Raw genomic sequence first — 22,373 nt, 5'->3', positions numbered from 1 at the left:
TAGTAAATAAAATAAAGCAAGACAAAAACAAAGTAAAGAGATTGAGAAGTGGAGACTCCCCTTGCAGCGTGTCTTGATCTCCCCGGCAACGGCGCCGAGAAAATATGTCTGGTGCGTAGTTGACGTGGGAGTTAGAAATCTTTGTGGTGTAGCTTTTCTTCAGTTCCCGCAAGCAACGGCGCCTGTAAAATATGCTTGATGGCGTGTATTTCACACGTTCGTTGGGCAACCCCAAGAGGAAGGTATGATGAGCACGAGCAGCAAGTTTTCCCTCGAAAAGAAACCAAGGTTTATCGAACCAGGAGGAGCCAAGAAGCACGTTGAAGGTTGATGGCGGCGGGATGTAGTGCGGCGCAACACCGGAGATTCCGGCGCCAACGTGGAACCCGCACAACACAACCAAAGTACTTTGCCCCAACGAAACAGCTGAGGTTGTCAATCTCACCGGCTTGCTGTAACAAAGGATTAACCGTATTGTGTGGAAGATGATTGTTTGCAGAGAAAACAGTAAAAACAAGTATTGCAAGAGATTGTATTTCAAGAAAGAGAATTGGACCGGGGTCCACAGCTCACTAGAGGTGTCTCTCCCATAAGACGAACGAGCATGTTGGGTGAACAAATTACGGTTGGGCAATTGACAAATAAAGAGAGCATGACAATGCACATACATATCATGATGAGTATAGTGAGATTTAATTGGGCATTACGACAAAGTACATAGACCGCCATCCAACCGCATCTATGCCTAAAAAGTCCACCTTCGAAGTTATCATCCGAACCCCTCCGGCATTAAGTTGCAAAGCAACGGACAATTGCATTAAGTATGGTGCGTAATGTAATCAACAACTACATCCTTAGACATAGCATCAATGTTTTATCCCTAGTGGCAACGAGCACAACACAACCTTAGAACTTTTCATCATCGTCCCAGGTGTCAATGCAGGCATGAACCCACTATCGAGCATAAGTACTCCCTCTTGGAGTTAAAAGTAAAAACTTGGCCAGAGCATCTACTAGTAACGGAGAGCATGCAAGATCATAAACAACACATAAGCATAACTTTGATAATCAACATAACAAGTATTCTCTATTCATCGGATCCCAACAAACGCAACATATAGAATTACGGATAGATGATCTTGATCATGATAGGCAGCTCACAAGATCCGACAATGATAGCACAATGGGGAGAAGACAACCATCTAGCTACTGCTATGGACCCATAGTCCAGGGGTAGACTACTCACTCATCACTCCGGAGGCGACCATGGCGGTGTAGAGTCCTCCGGGAGATGATTCCCCTCTCCGACAGGGTGCCGGAGGCGATCTCCAGGATCCCCCGAGATGGGATCGGCGGCGACGGCGTCTCGGTAATGTTTTCCGTATCGTGGCTCTCGGTGCTCGGAAGTTTCGTCACGGAGGCTTTAAGTAGGCGGAAGGGCAAGTCGAGAGGGGGCACAGGGGCCCCGGATGACGGGCGGCGCGGCCAAGGGGGGCCGCGCCGCCCTAGGGTTTGGCTCCCCTGTGGCCCCACTTCCTTTCATCTTCGGACTTCGGAAGCTTCGTGAGAAAATAGGCCTCCGGGCTTTTATTTCGTCCAATTCCGAGAATATTTCTTTACTAGGATTTACTGAAACCAAAAACAGAGAAAACTGACAGAATCGGCACTTCGGCATCTTGTTAATAGGTTAGTTCCAGAAAATGCACGAATATGACATAAAGTGTGCATAAAACATGTAGATAACATCAATAATGTGGCATGGAACACAAGAAATTATCGATACGTTGGAGACGTATCAGCCGCATGGACCTCTTGTGGGTTCGGTTCTGGCGTCGGCTCGTGGGAAGAAGAGGACTCGAGAGAAAGTCCCGATGAGGCGGAGGAGGAAGAAGACATGGTGCGCAGAAGGGCTTTTTGGAGTGCTAATGCGGAAGGGATGAGAAGAGGAACTGCTTGGTACGGTTAGATAAAAGAAGTGGAGATTTAATGTCCGAACGGTTTTCGAGGAAGTGGTGCCAAAAAACTGTCAAATCGTGCAGAGAAGTTGGGAAGGCAAGTTGTCATGATGGAAATACTGCGACGGTTCTGCTCTGCCACGACATGACCCCTCGGGGGAAAAACAGAGTGGTTTTGAAATTATCATTACCAAAACCAGGGGGCATGTGTTATCACCAGATTTTGGCTAAATCAGGAGGTGGGCCGCGATCAGGATGGGCATGGAAGATTACACGTGGAAGATCTCTGAAGCGGCCTTGCACGGAGAATTTGGGCTAGATTGACCGTGTATCTTTAATTACAGTAGTTTGTATCTAGATTAAAAGTTAGAGTTTGTCTCGTACACGGTGGGGATCTCCCACGTTAGAAAGTCCGCTGGACTATAAATATGTATCTAGGGTTTATGGAATAAACAACAACCAACGTTCAACACAAACAAATCTCGGCGCATCGCCAACTCCTTCGTCTCGAGGGTTTCTCCGGTAAGCACCATGCTGCCTAGATCGCATCTTGCGATCTAGGCAAGACTAGCCTGCCCACGTTGTTCATGCGTTGCTCGTGCTCGAAGCCTTTTTGATGGCGAGCAACGTAGTTATCTTAGGTGTGTTAGGGTTAGCATTGTTCTTCGAATTACATGCTTTCGTTATGCAACCCTTGCACATCTAGCCGCCCTTACACCTATCTTAGGTGTAGGGGCGGCACCCGCTTGATCATAGTTTAGTAGATCTGATCCGTTACGGTTGCTCCTTGTTCTGCAAGGATTAGTTTAATATCCGCACTAGTTAGGCCCTACAAAGGGTTGGAGGATCCGGCGGCGTGTAGGGTGGCGTTTGCTAGCCCTAGAAAGGATGTTCCGGGGATCAACCTCGTGTTGGTTTTTAGGCCCTGTCTAGGATCGGCTTACGGTCACCGTGCGCGAGCGCGAGGCCCAATCGTGAGTAGGATGATCCGATTATGCGGTGAAAACCCTAAATCGTCGTAGATCTAATTAGATTTATCTTGATCAAGCAGGACCACCATATATTCGGACACCTCGTTCGAATCATGGGTGGATCGGCTCTTTGAGCCGATTCACAGGATAACCTGAGAGCCGATCGAGGCTCGTATTTAATGTTTACGTGTATGCCATGCAGGAAACTAAGCGAGGCATCATCCACACCTTCCCGACCAGGTATAGGTCGGGTGGCACGCCCTTGCGATAGCATCGGACGTGCGACCGGGAGGCTTTGCGGGCCGTCGCTGCTGAGGGACCGGGGCCAGCCGCAGCCCTAGTTGTTCCCGGCTCTCTTGTGTTGCCCGTCTCCGCCCGCCGGGGGTTTCGACGTCAACACAACCTCACTTCGTTTCGTTGGGGCAAAGTATTTTGGTTGTGTTGTGCAGGTTCCACGTTGGCGCCGGAATCCCTGGTGTTGCGCCGCACTACATCCCGCCGCCATCAACCTTCAACGTGCTTCTTGGCTCCTCCTGGTTCGATAAACCTTGGTTTCTTTCTAAGGGAAAATTTGTTGCTGTGCGCATCATACCTTCCTCTTGGGGTTCCCCAACGAACGTGTGAAATACACGCCATCACACATTATGGTTAACAATAACCTTGTCCCCGTTGATTTTGTTGTCTTGGATATTGAATGCAATGCATCTTGTCCCATTATATTGGGAAGACCTTTTTTTCGAACTGTTGGTGCTACTATTGATATGAAGGAAGGTAATATTAAATATCAATTTCCTCTCAAGAAAGGTATGGAACACTTTCCTAGAAAGAGAATGAAGTTACCTTATGATTCTATTATTAGAACTAATTATGATGTTGATGCTTCACCTCTCGATAATAGTTGATTCACACTTTCTGCGTCTAGCTGAAAGGCGTTAAAGAAAAGCGCTTATGGGAGACAACCCATTATTTTACTTCTGCACCTTTATTTTATATTTGAGTCTTGGAAGTTGTTACTACTGTAGCAACCTATCCTTATCTTTATTTTACTGCATTGTTGTGCCAAGTAAAGTCTTTGATAGTAAAGCCAATACTAGATTTGGATTGCTGCGCAGGAACAGATTTCTTGCTGTCAAGAATTTGAGCAGTAGTCTCTGTAGAAAAATTAAAAAAATCTTCCAATTTACGTGCGTGATCCTCAGATATGTACGCAACTTACATTCAATTTGGGCATTTTCATCTGAGCAAGTCTGGTGCTTCTTTAAAATTCGTCTTTACTGGATCGTTCGTTTTGACAGATTCTGCCTTTTATTTCGCATTGTCCGTTTTGCTATGTTTGATGGATTTCTTTGTTCCATTAACTTTTAGTAGCTTTGTGCAATGTCCAGAAGTGTTAAGAATGATTATGTCACCTCTGAATATATGAATTATGCACTCGACCCTCTAATGAGTTTGTTTCGAGTTTGGTGTGGAGGAAGTTTTCAAGGGTCAAGAGAGGAGGATGATACAATATGATCAAGAAGAGTGAAAGGTCAAAGCTTGGGGATGCCCCCGTGGTTCATCCCTGCATATTTTAAGAAGACTCAAGCGTCTAAGCTTGGGGATGCCCAAGGCATCCCTTCTTCATCGACAACTTATCAGGTTCCTCTAGTGAAACTATATTTTTATTCCGTCACATCTTATGCGCTTTACTTGGAGCGTCTGTTTGTTTTTATTTTTGTTTTTGTTTGAATAAATCAGATCCTAGCATTCTTTGCTTGGGAGAGAGACACGCTCTGCTGTTTCGTATGAACACATGTGTTCTTAGCTTTATCTTTAATGTTCATTGTGAAAGTTGGACTATTTCATTCATCGCTATTTGGTTGGAAACAGAAAATGCCGCATGTGGTAATTGGTATAATGTCTTGAATAATTTGATACTTGCAATTGTTGTGCTCATATAGATCTTGTTTAAGCTCTTGCATCATGTACTTTGCACGTATTAATGAAGAACTACATAGAGCTTGTTAAAATTTGGTTTGCATGATTGATCTCTAGAGTCTAGATATTTTCTGGTTGAGGTGTTTGAACAACAAGGAGACAATATAAAGTCTTATAATAGTTACAATATGTTCATATGTGAGCTTTGCTGCACCTTTTATACTTGAGTTTGCTTCAAACAACCTTGCTAGCCTAGCCTTGTATTGAGAGGAATTCTTCTCGTGCATCCAAATCCTTGAGCCAAAAACTATGTCATTTGTGTCCACCATACCTACCAACCTCATGGTATTTCTCTGCCATTCCAAAGTATATTACTTGAGTGCTACCTTTAAAATTCTATTCTTTGTCTTTGCAATATATAGCTCATGGGAAAAATAGCCTTAAAAACTATTGTGGTGAAGAATATGTACTTATGTGTCTTATTTCTTAATAAGTTTCTTGTTGAGCGGTAACCATGTTTCAGGGACGCCATCAACTTTTACCTTTGTTGAATATCATGTGAGTTGCTATGCATGTTCGTCTTGTCTGAAGTAAGGGCGATTTTCATGATCAAATGGTTTGAGTATGCATATTGTTAGAGAAGAACATTGGGCCGCTAACTAAAGCCATGATTCATGGTGGAAGTTTCGGTTTGGACAATCAATCCTCAATCTCTTATGAGAATTTTAATTGTTGTTGAATGCTTATGCATTAAAGAGGAGTCCATTATCCGTTGTCTATGTTGTCCCGGTATGGATGTCTAAGTTGAGAATAATCAAAAGCGAGAAATCCAATGCGAGCTTTCTTCTTAGACCTTTGTACGAGGCGGCATAGAGGTACCCCTTTGTGACACTTGGTTGAAACATATGCTATGCAATGATAATCCATGTTAATCCAAGCTAATTAGGACAAGGTGCGAGCACTATTGGTATACTATGCATGAGGCTTGCAACTTATAGGATGTCTTACACATAACACATATGATTTATTACTACCGTTGACAAAATTGTTTCTTGTTTTCAAAATGAAAAGCTCTAGCACAAAAATAGTAATCCATGCTTCCTCTCGCGAAGGGCCATTCTTTTACTTTATTGTTGAGTCAGTTTACCTATTCTTTCTATCTTAAAAGCAAACACTTGTATCAACTGTGTGCATTGATTCTTACATGTTTACCTATTGCACTTGTTATATTGCTTTATGTTGACAACTATCCATGAGATATACATGTTACAAGTTGAAAGCAATTGCTGAAACTTAGTCATCCTTTGTGTTGCTTCAATGCCTTTACTTTGAATCTATTGCTTTATGAGTTAACTCTTATGCAAGACTTATTGATGCTTGTCTTGAAAGTACTATTCATGAAAAGTCTTTGCTATATGATTCAGTTGTTTACTCATTGTCTTTACCATTGCTTTGAATCGCTGCATTCATCTCATATGCTTTACAATAGTATGATCAAGATTATGTAAGTAGCATGTCACTTCAGAAATTATTCTTGTTATCGTTTACCTACTCGAGGGCGAGTAGGAACTAAGCTTGGAGATGCTTGATACGTCTCAAACGTATCTATAATTTCTTATGTTCCATGCTAGTTTTATGACAATACTCACATGTTTTATATGCACTTTATATCATATTATGGCATTTATTGGACTAACCTATTAACAAGATGCCACGGTGCCGGTTTACGTTTATTATGTCCGTTTATTGCGGAAAAGGCCCAAAAACCAAAGTGCTCGGAAAAATCCGGAAAAATCACGAAAATTCTATTTCACCGGAAGACTCACGGAGCCGAAGGGCCGGGCCGGAGGAGGCCCGGGGCCTCCTCACAATAGGCCGGCGCGGCCAGAGGGGTGGTCACCCCACCCTATGGGGTGGGCCCCTCGGGACTCTTCCGACTCCGCCTCTTCGCCTATAAGATGCCTCGTGACCTAAATCTTCGACACCGATTGACGAAACACCAGAAAACCTTCCAGAGCCGCCGCCATCGCGAAACTCCAATTCGGGGGACAGAAGTCTCTGTTCCGGCACCCTGCCGGGACGGGGAATTGCCCCCGGAGTCATCTCCATCGACACCACCGCCAACTTCATCGCCATCGTTGTCTCCTATGATGAGGAGGGAGTAGTTCTCTCCCGAGGCTAAGGGCTGTACCGGTAGCTATGTGGTTAATCTCTCTCCCATGTACTTCAATACAATGATCTCATGAGCTGCCTTACATGATTGAGATCCATATGATGAGCTTGTAATCTAGATGTCGTTATGCTATTCAAGTGGATTTTACTTATGTGATCTCCGGAGACTCCTTGTCCCACGTGTGTAAAGGTGACAAGTGTGTGCACCGTGTGGGTCTCTTAGGCTATATTTCACAGAATACTTATTCACCGAGTTATGATTTGAGTTGGATGTCTCTATGAAATTGTGGTGTGTTAGTACCTCCTATGAATGCTCACAGGTGACAGCGTGGGGTGTTTATTAGTACTTGGGAATACATCTTTAAGGTTTGCCTACATGATGAATTAGTGTTTGTTATCTTGCCAGAGAGTAATTCGGAATAGCATAGTGAAGTGCTTATTTATATTCCTTTATGATTGCAATGTTGAGAGTGTCCACTAGTGAAAGTATGATCCCTAGGCCTTGTTTCCAAATACCGCAATCATCGCTTATTTATTGTTTTGCTGCATCTTTACTTCCCGCAATATTACCACCATCGATCGCACGCCAGCGAAGCTATTTTCTACAGCGCCGTTACTACTGCTCATATTCATTCATACCACCTGTGTTTTACTATCTCTTCGCCGAACTAGTGCACCTATACATCCGACAAGTGTATTAGGTGTGTTGGGGACACAAGAGACTTCTTGTATCGTGATTGCAGGGTTGCTTGAGAGGGATATCTTTGTCCTCTACCTCCCTGAGTTCGATAAACCTTGGGTGATTCACTTAAGGGAAACTTGTTGCTGTTCTACAAATCTCTGCTCTTGGAGGCCCAACACTGTCTATAGGAATAGAAGCGTGCGTAGACATCAGTTGGCACCAACCGGGTCCAGCACCGGTGCCAACTGGGGCGGGTCCAGAGGAGCATCGGAGGTTCACCCGGCCCACATGCCGGCAGACCGGGTCCCAGGCCGGTTGGATCGACACCCATGACGGTCAGACCGGGCACCAGGCCGGTTGGACCGACGTCCAGGCCGGTCGTACCGGGCCCCAGGCCGACCGTTCCAGGCGTGCATCCGGCAGTATGCGGCGTCCAGACCAGCAGCACCACTTATGCTGCTGTTGTTTGTTCATCACGGAGTGGAAGAAAGTTTGCTCTTCAAGGAGGAAGACGTTGGTGTTTCAAAAGGGTGCATACTCAGGTGTTTTCAACTTATTTGGATCCAAGGCGGACAAGAATTTGTTCTGTTTTGTTTTGGGTGGTATGTATGGTGCACTTCAGTTGCATTTGGAAGGATACTTGTGTCTTCAATCAGGTTCATAGCGTCAAAGACCAAATGGCGCCAAGGGCAAGTCAAGCTAGTCTAGAGGGAGGATGAGGTGTGGAAGACTGGCGAGGCTTGAGGATGAAGTTCGGCAATGTATTATCTGACGCTACCCTTTTTCTAGCAGACCCTCACGCTTTTGGGGACAATGCTTCTTGAAGAAGGGGAGGATGATATGAATATCTAGGCCTGGTACACTAGGGCAACCATTGATATGATGATTAAGTCTAAGGTTGTACCAGTATTTTATCATAGTCTTGTTATAGGAAATAATAATGTAGCCAGGTCATGTGGTGGGCCAAATTAGGGTTATTAGTGTGTCCGTTGGGATTGGGCCTGTCCAACCCAACTAGGGCTAGGCCCATAGTGGGGCGCCCTAGCCCAATAGGGGTTGGCCGGCCACCCTCCCCCTCATATAAGGAGGTGGGGCGGCTAGGGTTAGGTTTAGTCTAGTTTTGATTCAGATCATGTAGAACCTTGGGTTCCAGTTATCACCATCCCTGTGGGGTTGGTTCCATGACGACGTCTCGGACGTTCGTCTAGTTATTCAATAAAGGTGTGAGAGTTCTTGAGTTGTCAAGAGTAATCATATGTGCTTGAGTATCCTTGAATCTGTCAAGGGATTTCAAGATCTATCAGTCATTTGGATCATCAAGGTGCATCGTGAAAGATCGGGAAAACGACTCCTCATCAGAGAGACTGGTACTTGTGCATGATCCCAGTCGCCTGCATCACTGTTCTAAAAATTGTACACATTTCCTGGTGTTCAGTTATCCACAAGCTGGGAGGATCGACCTGGAATGAACAAAATGTCGCCGAGATTATTTGGACACGGACACGGGCCAATTGTACAGATTTCAGTTGGGTTATCTACATCAGTTAAATCCTAATCGCCGGCCCCTAATCGATTCTGAAGATAAGATCTATTCAATCGATAAGATAATTTTTCCACTGTATTTGATGTCGTATGCTCATCATACATTTCTTATTTTTGTATGCATGATATGAGCATTTATATCACATAATCTGAACCGGGAGATAACGTATCATATATTTATTTTTTTCCTTTTTCCAGACAAATTTGGATTCGTAAGAGAAGACCATCTTATCTTTCACTGTACATGTCGTAACCGGGTTTTAGGATTATTTCATGCGACGCCCTCTCCTAGTGTTTTACATCTTTCATAATCTGGTGGCCTTTTTTCTTGTATGAAATCGCATTGTTTGGTTTTTCATTTAGCATATATGATGCGAAAGTGAGTTGAGAGGCTAGTGAAGGTTGAAAATGAAGCTTTGTCGGATTGCTTAAAAAAAACATTTACTCGGGGTTGAGAAAATAGTTTTCTAGGTTTTGTGAGCTTGCAAATAGCCATTTGTTTGCAACATCCCAGGTGATTAGAACATTCAAATTGAGTTGGTTATTGTGCCCAATATGTAGGAGCACACCGTCTTCTAGTTCCAGAAGGTGACCTTCTATGCTTGCAATAGTAAGTTCAAATTTAGGGGTAGGGTCACGATTTGCAGCGGTAGGTTAGTGTTTGGAGGCTACGGCAGCTATTGGAAAATATGAGCTCCCTCAACCTAGGTGGTTCCCTAGGACATGTGAAGGTGGTGTGCTAGACAACTAGGTGGTGTGTCAATCTCTTTGATTCTATCAAAGACAAGGATCGTTGCAACGAGTAACATGATATAATAAAGAGGTGGCACCAACATGACATGTTGGGGTGAGCGAAAGAGATAACATGAAGGAACAACATGTCACTTGGGTGAGGTGGCTCAACATCGCCACCAAAAGGTGGCAAACTACGAGGCCGAATGGTGTTAGATCGGCTTGGAGGAATTCGAACCCTCTTCATACTCACCCCTCCCGATCGTAGGGAGGCCCTCATCCACTCATTTCGATATAGCGAGAGAATAGGGAGGCCTCCTTCGACCTGAAACCCTTAACCTCCACCAACTTCCATGCCACATTTTACTCTAGCCACCATCCACCACCACCTCCACCCTACCGTCGAAGCTCGTCATTAGCTCTTTGGGGAGGTTTATTGGGACATACTGGAGTTTGTTGCCACTGCATGTTGTCCGCGATCTCAATCGATATAGTGTCCGTTTTTGGGGAAGGAGTAGCGGGTTCCTTCCCTTCTAAGCCTCCTCTTTTTTTTTCCTTCTCTTTGCAGCCTGGACCTCCTATTTTCTCTCAGAGAAAAGAAAGTAAATAAATGAAGAGAGGACATATGGACGATAGCTGTTTTTTAGGGGTCCACAACTTTATTAAACTTCAATGTTCAAAGGGATACAAACACTAACCGATGGTGCCACAAGCCAAACGTGGCGACCTTGCTCGTTGAGCACACAACTCCTAGCTAACATGTGTGCTTCTTTAGTGGATCTTCTACTCTCGTGGACAAACGTCACAACATCAAAATCCTTCGCCGACTCCTTTACTTCATGGACAATGTGTGCATAGGCCCCCATCGCCCCTGCTCCAAACTCGCAATGACACTTATGCATCCTAAACCCTAAACCGATCGCCTCCCTACCCTGTGGAGGCGGGATCCACTCCGACGCTTCCACCCCTCGGGGAGCCACCGACTTTCTCCTAAGGGTACAAAAACCCTAGCTGGAGTGCCATGGCATCAAATATGGGCCTAAAAGGGCGTTCAGCCCGATAGGCCCAACCCGTCCAGTCCACAATCAACCGCTCTCCCCGAGCGGCGCGGTGCTCATATACTACGCTGCCACGGCTGTCATCCCTTTCCCCTGCTTCCGGAACGTCGCACGCCGAAACCCTAAACTCCCACCGCCGCGGCCACCGCCTCCCGATCCCCTCCCGGTCCGCCGCCCTGGTTCCTTCCCCTGTACCAACCATTCCTCTTCCCTATCCGGTGGCTCGTTGAATCATCTGTGCGTTTTGATCTGCAGGTCCGTGCTTGTCAGTGGAGAAGCGGCTGCTGCGAAGAGGAATCGACCATGGCGACTCGTAAGTTCCCATCTGTCTTCCAGTGCGAGTTCTTTCCTCCACGAGTTCGGTGGCTTCGGAAATGGCCCTTGATTATTGATCTATGTGGTTTTGCGTTTGTATGAATTGATTGGTTGCGATGGCTGCGCTGTTGGTTAGATGATGATGAGAACGGTTGTTGTTTAGGCATCATGGTGTAGGTTGATAGGATAGTTGACTGTATGGATATGGTTTGCTCTTCCTGATTTAGGATTTAGAATTCTATATCAATATTTGGGATAGTTTTGTGTTTGAGAAAAGCAGCTGTCGATGCACACTTCAGTGAGGGATTGTAGGTGAGTCTGCCACATCACAGACTCATATATAGGTGGTGTTGCCGTGCGCTGAAATTATGATGTGCAACCATGTGGTACACCTCTTAGTAGATATCCTAATGACCACGATAAGTGGGCATAAGATTGTTTGTTCACAATACGAAGTTCATTTGTTTCTTGTAAAGTACAAGTTGACGCTTTTATGGTTGAAACTGGTGTACATTTTGCGGCAGCTCTGCTCCTTGTACTCTTTGTATGCTTATCTTATACTTCTGTTTTGTATCATTTGCAGGTATTCAGTTTGAGAACAACTGTGAAGTTGGGGTTTTCTCCAAGCTGACAAATGCCTACTGTCTGGTTGCAATTGGAGGGTCAGAGAACTTCTACAGGTTGGGATCCAATTCCTTTGGTTTTAGCTTTTGGGGGCCTTGGAATTTTGGTGGAACAAGAGCAATAACTAACTCTAATTGATTTGAACTTTTGCAGTACATTTGAGTCTGAGCTTGCAGATGTCATCCCTGTTGTCAAGACCTCTATCGGCGGCACTAGAATAATTGGTCGACTGTGCGTTGGTTAGTATTTTAACTTGTACTCGTCAAATTGAGCTATCCTCCAGTTCCCTGGAATGTACTTACCATATTCATGGCCCCAGGAAACAAGAATGGACTTCTCTTGCCACATACTACCACTGATCAAGGTAATTTATTTTAGTATCTCACTTTGCTGTAATCATTGCACTATTCTGTTGCCTCTTTTGTGTTGTACATTCACATCTGCTCTCATGGTACAGTGACATAATGCACTACTACGTGTGTTAATACAGCTATGTGTGTCCTGTCCAGATATTTTTTCCACATGCATACTCCCCCATGCTGTTATATTGTTTAGCTGCATACATTTCCTATGGTTGTAAAACAAACACATTTCCGTTTGAAACTGTAAATGCAGAACTAGGAAGAATTGCTTTCTACCAGCACTCATTTCCAAGATGATTTTAATACTGCAAATCTGTAGTTACGTAGAGATCTCTTGTTTCTGTGGAGGCATGATTTGCGTAGGCAAGTAATATTATGATACTTGTCATGCTTATGTTTTCCCTGGGGTTGAAATTGTTCTAGAGCTTCAGCATCTGAGGAACTGCCTGCCTGATCAAGTGGTTGTTCAGCGCATTGATGAAAGGCTGTCTGCCCTTGGCAACTGCATATCCTGCAATGACCATGTTGCGCTTACACACCCTGACCTTGACAAGGTATTCCTACGTATGTCATATTGATATTTTCTTACCTTGTGCCTTCCCTTGGTTACATCCAAACTAAAACTTCTCTTTATTTGTCTGTCCAGGCGACTGAGGAGCTTATTGCTGATGTCCTTGGGGTTGAGGTGTTCCGTCAGACGATTGCTGGAAATATCCTTGTTGGGAGCTACTGTGCATTCTCTAACAGGGGTGGATTGGTATGTCATCAACTGCATCTCCATTTCATCTCATCATTTGTACCCTTTTTATTTTTCAGTTTCTAATGTACAATGCATTGGTGGAACAGGTCCATCCTCACACATCCATTGAAGATCTTGATGAGCTGTCCACGCTGCTCCAAGTCCCTCTTGTTGCTGGAACCGTAAACCGAGGTAGCGAGGTGATTGCTGCTGGCATGACTGTGAATGACTGGACTGCCTTCTGTGGCTCAGACACAACGGCTACTGAGCTCTCAGTCATCGAGAGTGTCTTCAAGTTGAGAGAGGGGCAGCCCACGGCGATCGTCGATGACATGAGGAAGTCGCTGATTGACAGCTATGTCTAAAATATCAATTGTCAAGCCTAGTGGTTCTTGAGTATCAGGTCTAAGCTGTACTCTTTGACAGACAGTAGCCAAAAATCCTTCCTGTCTGAGCTGTTACTTCTGCTGTACCTTTGTCTGCTGAATTTCGAATTACAAACTTATGCTGTGTATTGGTAAAGCTTACGGTATTGAAAGTCGTGCTCTCCCCCTGTGATAGCTAAACCTGCATTGCTTCTGCAGCGTTGGCTGCATAGCACCTTTAAGTTGAGGTGTACTGTCCAGTACGCTCTTAGTTTATAGTACTTTCTCCGTCCCATAAAACTTTTTTCGCGGGCACCGTCCCATAAAACTTGTTTTAGCTTTGTCAAAGTTTAGATGTATCTAAATGCTATTTAATGTTCAGGTACATCCGAATTTAGATAAATCTCTGACAACTTTTTTCGTGAGACAGAGGTAGTAGTGTAAAAAAGTTCTCAAAATTCCAATTTTTTTTGCACCATTTCATACAGCATATTTTCAGGTCTGCAGCCATTTTATATATGCCATGTCAAAAATTCAGAGCCTGAAATTGGGCTAGAGCTCCTATTTTCAGGTCTGTATATGAAATGAAAAAAACACCAGTTGTAAGGTAACAAGATTACCAAAATTACATGCATCGGAAAATGGCTGGCCAAAAACATTATAAGCACCGGAAAGCATAGGTTCATATATGTATTGAACATTTGCACACATGTGTTGGAATACATAAATGGGCAAAGAAAATGCCGCTAGATGCTGAATCTCATCCAGAGTAACAATCCATCACACTTAAGAGCTCTATCCATAGTAACAGTCAATCACACACTAAAGAGAGATGTCGTGATGTGCCTATGTGGTTTGGCATCTCAGCTCTACCAGGCCAAATTGGTAAGTTGCTTCTCCTGGCATTCTGAAATGCAATTCATTGCTAGCTCTCTTAGCTGTTCTTCCACGGTCTCCATGGGAAGGGAACCATCAACAACCTTCATGAAGGAAAAAGGGAATGTGAAATTCACATAAGAAATGGTTGAAGAACTTGTAGAAATGTATACTGCTCTAACATGGACTCGGAGTTGCTAGCAAAGGAGGCAAAGCAGACACAAGGGCCCTATTCAGCATACTTTTGCAGAAATAAGTTACCTTCCATGTTGAATCACGGAGTGAATGGTAATGCTGAGCAACGCTCTTTTGGAACTCGACTCTTTCATATCTTTCACCCCCATAGCCTCCTCTTTCAGCCGCTTTCTGAAACAGTAGATACACATTTACCGTTAAACAACTTCAGAACTGGGTGGGGAACTTATTCGGCTGAACTACAGATTTTTCATGTTTTCTTTCTTAAGCTGACAATAGAATTAGACTGTTTTTGTGTTATAGGACACTGAAATCAATAGAGGAACATCTTAGGTGCATCACCATCACTAAGTTTTATCTGTATGGTTATTTGATACGACGATGGGCCTAGGGTGGCCATTATCACCCAGTATGTGAGAATTGAAAAGATACATGGACAAGAGCATGAAATAAACATTACAGACGATGAATAACATATAAATCGGTTGCTTTAAATCAATAGGCAGAATTAGGACGAAGGAGTACCTCTGGTTGTACATCAAGATATATCACAAGATCAGGAGCTAGCAGTCCAACTTCAGGGGCCTGCAATAGGGAAAAAAATAGGCATTACTTGTCAGAATTTCACGAGTAAGAAGGCACGCTCCTAAAGCTTGTTATACAGGCCTGTAGCTTACCTTGCACCACTCAATGTCAATTCCTTTAGCAGCTGAAAATGCCACTCCGGAATAAGAGTAGCGGTCGACAACCAGTGTAGTTCCACCAAGCAGCTTGCTCTCCATCAAACTTCTGCACATGACAAACCCAACAAACAACACCATATTCAGAACACTACTACGGCCATCGGAATCACTGAACATACTATCACGCAGTGCAATACCAAGCATTCTCTTCGACCAGGATTGCACAGAGTCAGATTCTGCAGAAGGGAACAACGAACCTCTTCTCCCAGCGGTTGGCGCTGAAGAGCAAGTGGATGGTCCGGTCGTCGAGCTGCGACTCGTTGGCGAGGTAGGCGGAGATCATCTTCCCGACGCTGGTGTCCCGGTCGGGGAACCTCCACCCTTCGGTCGCGCAGCCTTTCCCTTGCAGGAAGGACAGCAGCCGCGCGCACTGCGACGACTTGCCGCTCCGGTCCAGCCCTTCCAGGACTATGAGGGCGCCGCGGCCCCCGCCGGCGTTCGCCATCCTCGCACCCTGGAACGCGCTCCTGCGCGGAGAGAACACGCTGAGGCCGCGCGGCGCCGCGGTGGTGGCGCCCCTGCGAGGAAGATCGAACGCACGGTTAGTCGGGGACTGTGGTTGAGGGGAAAACGGCGGTGGTGGCGGATTACCTGCTCCAAGAAACTGCTCTTCCGGCGAGCCGAACCAGCGCGGTCATGCACAGGCGAACGTCGGTCGCCGGTGAGTGGCGGCTGTGGCGGCGGCGCTGTCAACGGGGAGAGAGACGAAGGGCAGCTAGCTAGGTGGTGGAGGTCGGGCGTGGTCGTCATATCATGGGCCAAACGGGCCGAAATAAGCATTCTTTCGGCCCGGCCCGTTGGCTTCATTCGTACAGGGGTTAAGCTTCGTCTAGGGTTTTAACCCGGCTGCTCCTGCTGCTGCCGCTCGTCCACGAACAAGCAAGCAATTGGCCATGGCGACCCACGCGCGCGAGCTCCCTCCCAAGCAAGAGCTGCTCCGCGACGACGGCGAAGACTACGAGGACGACGAGGAGGAGGAGGGCGAGGAGGGGTGGGACGACTGGGAGTCGGACGGCGAGGGCGGCGGCGGCGGCCTCCTCTGCCTGTTCTGCAGCTCGCGGTTCGACTCGGAGGGCTCCCTCTTCGCGCACTGCGGCTCCGAGCACCGGTTCGATTTCCAGAAGGTCGTGAGGGAGCTCGGGCTCGATTTCTACGGGTGCATCAAGCTCATCAATTTCGTTCGGTCCAAGGTGCGCCCCCCTCTTGCTTCCATGGCCGCAATCGACCGAATTTGAATATTATGAAGAAGCTAATTGGTTCAATACAGTGGAAATGACAGCTTGCTTAGGCACTGATTCACTTTCAGGGTTGATTTAGAGTGCATTTGTGCTTGTTAACTGAACTCCGTGACTTATTAACTTTATGACTGATTTGTAGGTTGCGGAGAACAAGTGTTGGAGCTGCGGCCAAGCTTTCGCTGGGAACAGCGAATTATGCAGCCACTTGCATGTAGCAGAGGTTTCCCAACTCGAGGGGAAGGTTCCATGGGCGGAGGATTCGTACTTGAAACCTTTCATGGAAGACGACTCGCTTCTGCACAGTTTGTCCATCTTTGATGACGACGAAGAGGAGGATTGTGGAATGCCAGTGGAAAGAGGGGAGTGTTCGGCGGGCAATGGGAGGTCAGCTGGGCCCCATGGTAACGGTCTGAGCACCGTTATTGACGATTGTTCTGACATCAGTGCTAGATTTGAGAAAGCAGTTAGTACTGGTGGAGATAAGAATGGGTCTCTTTTGGAGGAACAGACTGATAGGCAGCTGAAGATTACACGCGCTGGTGTGACTGCCAAGGAAATTAAAAGTGTGGATGATAACTACTTTGGGTCTTATAGTTCGTTTGGCATTCATAGGGAGATGCTTGGCGACAAAGTAAGTCGACTCTTAGCATATGTGTGGTTTGATTTTGAATTCATGCATGTTGCTTATGTGGTCCACAAGACCATCTAATAACTGTGTTACTGTGCCGGCCTTTCCAGGTAAGAACAGATGCTTATAGAGATGCCCTTTTGGAAAATCCGAGCCTCATAAATGGAGCGACTGTATTGGATGTTGGCTGTGGTACAGGAATTCTAAGGTGTGTAATGTAGGATGTTATATGTTTTTACACAGTTTGATTACTCTGTCTTAACATGACGCTTGATGCTGGCAGTCTTCGTTCCATCACAAGCAAATAGTCTATAGCACTACTTGGACACATAATAGGCATATTCTTAATTAAGAATAAAATAATGTAGCATTTGGCCCTAGGCGCAATGTGCTCAATATTGTGGGAGATCACTGACTTGGTTCTGTGTTAGGCGGTTGAGCATTGGCAGTTTGGCACAAACCTGGCCTGGTTAACAGTGCCTCTTTTATTGTGATATTTGGTTAGGGTTAATTGTTGTGTAGTTGTCATATCTTGGACACATAATAGGAAAATAGACTATAGCACTACTTGGACACATAATAGGCATATTCTTAAGTAAGAATAAAGTAATGTAACATTTGGCTAGGCCGAATGTGCTCAATATCGTGGGAGATCACTGACTTGGTTCTGTGTTAGGCGGATTGAGCATTGGCAGTTTGGCCCAAACCTGGCCTGGTTAACCTTGCCTCTTTTAGTGTGATATTTGGCTGGGGATAATTGTGGTGTAGTTGTCATATCAATTGAAGTGCAAGGCTTGTCAGAAGATCAATACTTTTAGTGTGTAGGTCAATGCCTCTTGGGCTGTTGCTGATGGATTCTTCTTGTAGTCTCTTTGCAGCGAAGGCTGGTGCTTCTAAGGTTGTTGCTGTTGATGGGAGTGCAAAGATGTCTTCTGTGGCTACCCAAGTATGCATTTTGTTAATCATAATACCGAACTACTGGCCTCTTTTTGCCATGAGTCCTTTCACAGTTACATTACATGTGCAGGTTGCCAAAATCAATGGTCTATTATATGATGAAAATACAAAAGTTGAACAAAACCGTAGTCCTCATGTGATAAGTGTGGTGCATACCAAGGCTGAAGAGCTAAACCACAAGATCAAAATTCCACCGAATGGCTTTGATGTGTTAGTGAGCGAGTGGATGGGTTATTGCCTACTGTATGAATCCATGCTCAGTTCAGTTATATATGCCCGCGATCATTTCCTGAAACCTGGTGGTGCTATTCTCCCAGATACTGCAACAATTGTAAGTTCATAGCAATGGTTACTTGTATTATTTTTCTCTGTTTTGTGCATTTTGTAACCCGTTTCTTCTGATTCAAGCTTGGTGCTGGTTTTGGGAGAGGTGGAACTAGCTTGCCATTTTGGGAAAATGTGTATGGCTTTGATATGTCATGTATTGGCAAAGAAGTAACAGGGAGTTCAGCTCGATTTCCCCTTGTTGATATACTTCCTTCTCAAGATATTGTGACAGATACTGCTGTACTCCATGTAAGTCTTAGCAAACTCAAGATCTAAAGTGTTAAATATTTTGTGCTCAGATGTCCCTACTGATGCAGGTATTTGTAATCTCACATCTTGATTTATTTATTCTCTTTGCAGTCATTTGATCTGGCATCTATGAATGAAAGCGATATGGATTTCACCTCAAGCTTGGAGCTAGGGCTGAGCGGAAGTGATGCAGCTGTACCAGGAGTAACCTGGTGCTATGGTATTGTCTTATGGTTTGACACGGGCTTCACAGACAGATTCTGCAAGGACAAGCCCGTCATCCTATCCACCTCTCCGCTCTCCACGCCAACTCACTGGTCGCAAACAATCTTCACCTTTGAAGAGCCCATCGCAATGACACATGATGAATCAGTGGCTGATTCATCTGCATCAGTTGGCACGGCTGAGTGCCCAGCTGTCACGGTCAGATCCCGCATAAGCATTGTGAGGGCCTCTGAGCACCGCAGCATAGACATATCGATTGAAACTACAGGGATCAGCTCAAATGGCCGGAAGCACAGCTGGCCAGCTCAGATCTTCAACCTGTGAGAGATGACATGCCTTTATGGGATGAAGTTTTGTATTTGCCTTTCCCCCCCTCTGGAGCTGTCTGGTCTAGCCACCGCCACTCTTCCCCTTCTTTGGTTGTTCTGAAGTTCTGTAGGCTGAAAGGGAACACTTGGCCCAACAGAGGTTTTGGTGGAGATGAAAGCGACTAAAAGTGCTACTAGAGTATGATTTATTCAGTTAAGTTAGATTTTGTGGTGGGCATGTGAGGTAAGGGTGTTTCTGAGATATATGTATGTATCAAATGGACCCAGATGAATTTGAATATCTCTTCATCGATGATGTTCACAAGTTATGAGGGCAAATGTTTCGCATTCATAGTGATATTACCATAGCCGCATATTTTCTTTATCCAGTTATAAGTTTTCCATTGCTGCGTAATCAACCTGAAAATTTTAGAGATTTAAAGCCATGTGCAAATTCTTTTGCAATGGTTTTTTCTATATAAAATTCCCTTTTCAGCACAGCTGAACTTAGAGCAAGTATATTAGGTCTAGTACGTGTCAGCGAATTCTGAGCTGTGGAGGTGAGAGAAGTGAAGAGAGAAGAGAACGGGTGACAGAGCAAGCGCCCGGCTATAATAACACAGAAAAAGAGAGTCTATTGCCTAATTGCAGCCAGCTTAAATACTTAACTATTGTACGTAGTCAATCTGGTAGCTTGTATCACTGTCCTTTTTATGATGCTATAGCTTACCTCTCATGTTTCCTTAGGGCATCTCCAGCGGCGCGACGGGCATCTCCAGCGGCGTGACGTAAACGGACACTGAGCGGCCATTTTCGTTCACCGTGACCGGAAATGCGTTTGGACCCTGCACCAGCGGGGTGACACAAAATGACCGGAGCGTCCGTGGAGACGCAAACCTGGCTCAAATATGTGCCAGGTTTGCGTCTCCGCGGACGCTCCGCCGAGCGTCCTCCATTTCTTACTCGGTCCCGCAAGTCAGGGACAGCGAAAACGACCGCTTCGATTTGCTTCTTTTCCCCCTTATTTGCTGCCCTAGTGCGATGCCAACACCCCAATCCCACCCGCCGCCGTCCCGCCGCAGCGCCGTAGTACTCGCCGTCGGCTCCGCTGCCGCCGCGCAGGAGAGCAGGATCGTACTCGGGGTTGGCTCCGACGCGTACCTGCCGGCTGTTTTGGGCCCAAACGTTGCCGGTTCCGCCGCCCTTCCGCGCCGCCCACGACCTGTTCGGTCAATTGCGCCGGTAGGTTTCTTCCCCTTTTTTCGGCGCTATTTGTGCGCGGCCATTGATCAACAGTTCGTACCCACGAAGATGGACATGTGGCATATGGTGGAGAAGTTCCGCGCGGAGGTCGTTGACTCCTCTTCCGACGAGGAGTCCGATCAATCGACGCAGACATTGGCAACTACTGCGGCCTCCATGATCCACGAGTTCACCTCATACCCGGGGCCGGAGCACCGGAGCTCTGTGAAGGGGCGCTCCAAAAACCTGCCGCGCAACAGAGTGGCAGGGCAGGCCCGCCTCCACAAGGACTACTTCCACCTCACCAATCCGGTGTTCCCGGAAAAAGTGTTCCGGCGCCGGTACATGATGTCAAGGGACATGTTCTTGGTCATTCTATGGGGCGTCAGAAACTACGACCCCTACTTCCAATGCAGGCCCGATGCAACAGGTGCGCTAGGCTTCACCTCCTACCAAAAATGCTTCGCGGCTATTCGCATGCTCTCATATGGAATGGTTGCGGATATATTCGATGAGTATCTTCGAATGGGTGAGAGCACCTGCCTTGAGGCCATGTATAGGTTTTGCCGAGCTGTGATTGCCGTGTTCGGACAACATTATTATAGGGAGCCAACTGTTGAGGATACAAGGCGGCTCCTGCCTATCAACGAGTCTAGAGGGTTCCCAAGAATGATTGGAAGCATAGATTGCATGCACTTGGAGTGGAAAAACTGTCCATTTGGATGGTAGGGATAGTACATCGGGCCTGAGGAGGGACGGACTGTCATTTTTGAAGCTGGCATATCTCAAGATTTATGGATTTGGCATTCATTCTTTGGCATGGCCGGTTCCAAGAATGACATCAATGTGTTGCACCAATCACCAGTTTTCAATAGGCTCATGCAAGGCAAAGCTCCCCGGGTGAGCTACGAGATCAATGGAAATGAATACGACAAGTCATATTATCTTGCTGTGGTATCTACCCTGACTGGGCCACACTGGTGAAGACTGTTCGTATTCCAAACTCCGAGAAGACGAGGAGGTTTGCCAAGATGCAAGAGGCTTGCAGGAAAGATGTGGAGCGCGGATTTGGTGTGCTCCAAGCTCGGTGGGTAATTGTCCGTCACCCGGCAAGAACATGGTCGCTGAAGACCATGCATGAGGTGATGACATGCTGCGTGATCATGCACAACATGATCGTTGAGAACGAGCATCCTGATGGCCGCAATGAAAACCACTGGAACTTCCAAGGTGAGCTAGTTGCGCCACTCCCTAGGGCTTTATCTTGGGAAGACTATCTACATATGAATATCTACATACGAATATAGAAGTCACTAGAGAACGTCTGCAAACAGCTGCAGACGGATCTGATTGAGCATCAGTGGACATTGGCTGGCCATGAAGATCATGCCTAGAGGAATACTATCTTATTTTCATGTAGACTTTTCAAAATTTGAATGTAATAACTATGACTTCGTTGATTTTCTTTATTTTGTTGTTTGGAAACTTCATAATCGATGCAAACGCGCAAATGCGTCGGGCGCTGGAGCCACCCCTAGACGCAAACGGACGCGCGGACAAAAAATTGTATGTCTCGCGTCCGCCGCGCGACTCAAACGGACGCTTGCGGGCACGAAAATGTGTCGCGGCGTGGAGATGCCCTTATACGCGTATAGACGTTTGCTCTCGTTTCTACTGGCACTAGCGGACGTGTCACGCGGGATTGACACTTGTCAACTGTACTTACTCTGTGCGGGACAAAGTTTTCCTTCATGAATGTGGGTGCCATAGTTCTTTTCTTTTTGATTTTGAAGCGAAAGGAGGCGAGTTGGGCTGATCGACTTCAAGGACAGCCCAGTACTACCCGGCCCATCTTCATCCGACGAATCTCGAGGTTGATTGCCGGCCCGCTATTGGGCCAAGCGGAGAGCAGCTGCAGAGCGAGCTACCTCTCATCTCACCATCACCACCA

At 46.0% G+C, this 22,373-nt stretch overlaps 3 protein-coding genes across 4 annotated transcripts; 2 read left to right on the top strand and 1 right to left on the bottom strand.

Annotated features, from left to right (window-relative positions):
• Window positions 1-11,101: 11,101 nt before the first annotated feature.
• LOC124672215 (eukaryotic translation initiation factor 6-2) lies at window positions 11,102-13,710 on the top strand. 2 transcript variants are annotated; one of them, XM_047208485.1, is made up of 8 exons: window positions 11,102-11,195; window positions 11,285-11,342; window positions 11,928-12,024; window positions 12,122-12,207; window positions 12,288-12,332; window positions 12,754-12,884; window positions 12,977-13,087; window positions 13,177-13,710. In XM_047208485.1, exons 2-8 carry the CDS (start codon window positions 11,333-11,335, stop codon window positions 13,432-13,434), a joined length of 738 nt encoding a protein of 245 aa, XP_047064441.1. In that variant the 5' UTR covers window positions 11,102-11,195; window positions 11,285-11,332; the 3' UTR covers window positions 13,435-13,710. The 2 variants fall into 2 exon arrangements, with proteins under 2 accessions (XP_047064441.1, XP_047064442.1); XM_047208486.1 differs by having other exon boundaries at window positions 11,149-11,208.
• A 411-nt stretch (window positions 13,711-14,121) lies between these two features.
• On the bottom strand, window positions 14,122-15,886 carry LOC124673512 (thymidylate kinase-like). The gene is made up of 6 exons (XM_047209580.1): window positions 15,840-15,886; window positions 15,446-15,766; window positions 15,183-15,294; window positions 15,031-15,090; window positions 14,572-14,676; window positions 14,122-14,414 (listed from the first exon to the last, which is right to left on the bottom strand). Exons 1-6 carry the CDS (start codon window positions 15,884-15,886, stop codon window positions 14,304-14,306), a joined length of 756 nt encoding a protein of 251 aa, XP_047065536.1. The 3' UTR covers window positions 14,122-14,303.
• Window positions 15,887-16,141: 255 nt separating this feature from the next.
• Window positions 16,142-19,402, top strand: LOC124672212 (probable protein arginine N-methyltransferase 3). Its single transcript, XM_047208481.1, has 7 exons — window positions 16,142-16,438; window positions 16,626-17,117; window positions 17,225-17,322; window positions 17,982-18,060; window positions 18,142-18,402; window positions 18,480-18,647; window positions 18,759-19,402. Exons 1-7 carry the CDS (start codon window positions 16,142-16,144, stop codon window positions 19,194-19,196), a joined length of 1,833 nt encoding a protein of 610 aa, XP_047064437.1. The 3' UTR covers window positions 19,197-19,402.
• The last annotated feature ends 2,971 nt before the right edge of the window (window positions 19,403-22,373 follow it).

Source organism: Lolium rigidum, chromosome 7 (assembly GCF_022539505.1).
Source record: "Lolium rigidum isolate FL_2022 chromosome 7, APGP_CSIRO_Lrig_0.1, whole genome shotgun sequence".
NCBI classification, from domain to species: Eukaryota; Viridiplantae; Streptophyta; class Magnoliopsida; order Poales; family Poaceae; genus Lolium; species Lolium rigidum.
The sequence above is the reverse complement of the archived record's forward strand: the minus strand, read 5'-3'. Positions and strand labels throughout refer to the sequence as shown.

What these genes read in the sequence shown, in the direction of transcription:
- LOC124672215 (XM_047208485.1), top strand. An exon ending in GGGTCAGAGAACTTCTACAG is followed by an intron (nt 12,025 to 12,121) that starts GTTGGGATCCAA and finishes GAACTTTTGCAG; the next exon opens with TACATTTGAGTCTGAGCTTG. An exon ending in CACACCCTGACCTTGACAAG is followed by an intron (nt 12,885 to 12,976) that starts GTATTCCTACGT and finishes TTGTCTGTCCAG; the next exon opens with GCGACTGAGGAGCTTATTGC.
- LOC124673512 (XM_047209580.1), bottom strand. Translation starts at nt 15,886, where the DNA reads ATGACCGCGCTGGTTCGGCTCGCCGGAAGAGCAGTTTCTTGGAGCAG. An exon ending in AGAGCAGTTTCTTGGAGCAG is followed by an intron (nt 15,767 to 15,839) that starts GTAATCCGCCAC and finishes TCTTCCTCGCAG; the next exon opens with GGGCGCCACCACCGCGGCGC. An exon ending in GCCAACCGCTGGGAGAAGAG is followed by an intron (nt 15,295 to 15,445) that starts GTTCGTTGTTCC and finishes TGTCATGTGCAG; the next exon opens with AAGTTTGATGGAGAGCAAGC.
- LOC124672212 (XM_047208481.1), top strand. Translation starts at nt 16,142, where the DNA reads ATGGCGACCCACGCGCGCGAGCTCCCTCCCAAGCAAGAGCTGCTCCGC. An exon ending in TGTGGTACAGGAATTCTAAG is followed by an intron (nt 17,323 to 17,981) that starts GTGTGTAATGTA and finishes TTCTTCTTGTAG; the next exon opens with TCTCTTTGCAGCGAAGGCTG. An exon ending in TCCCAGATACTGCAACAATT is followed by an intron (nt 18,403 to 18,479) that starts GTAAGTTCATAG and finishes TTCTGATTCAAG; the next exon opens with CTTGGTGCTGGTTTTGGGAG.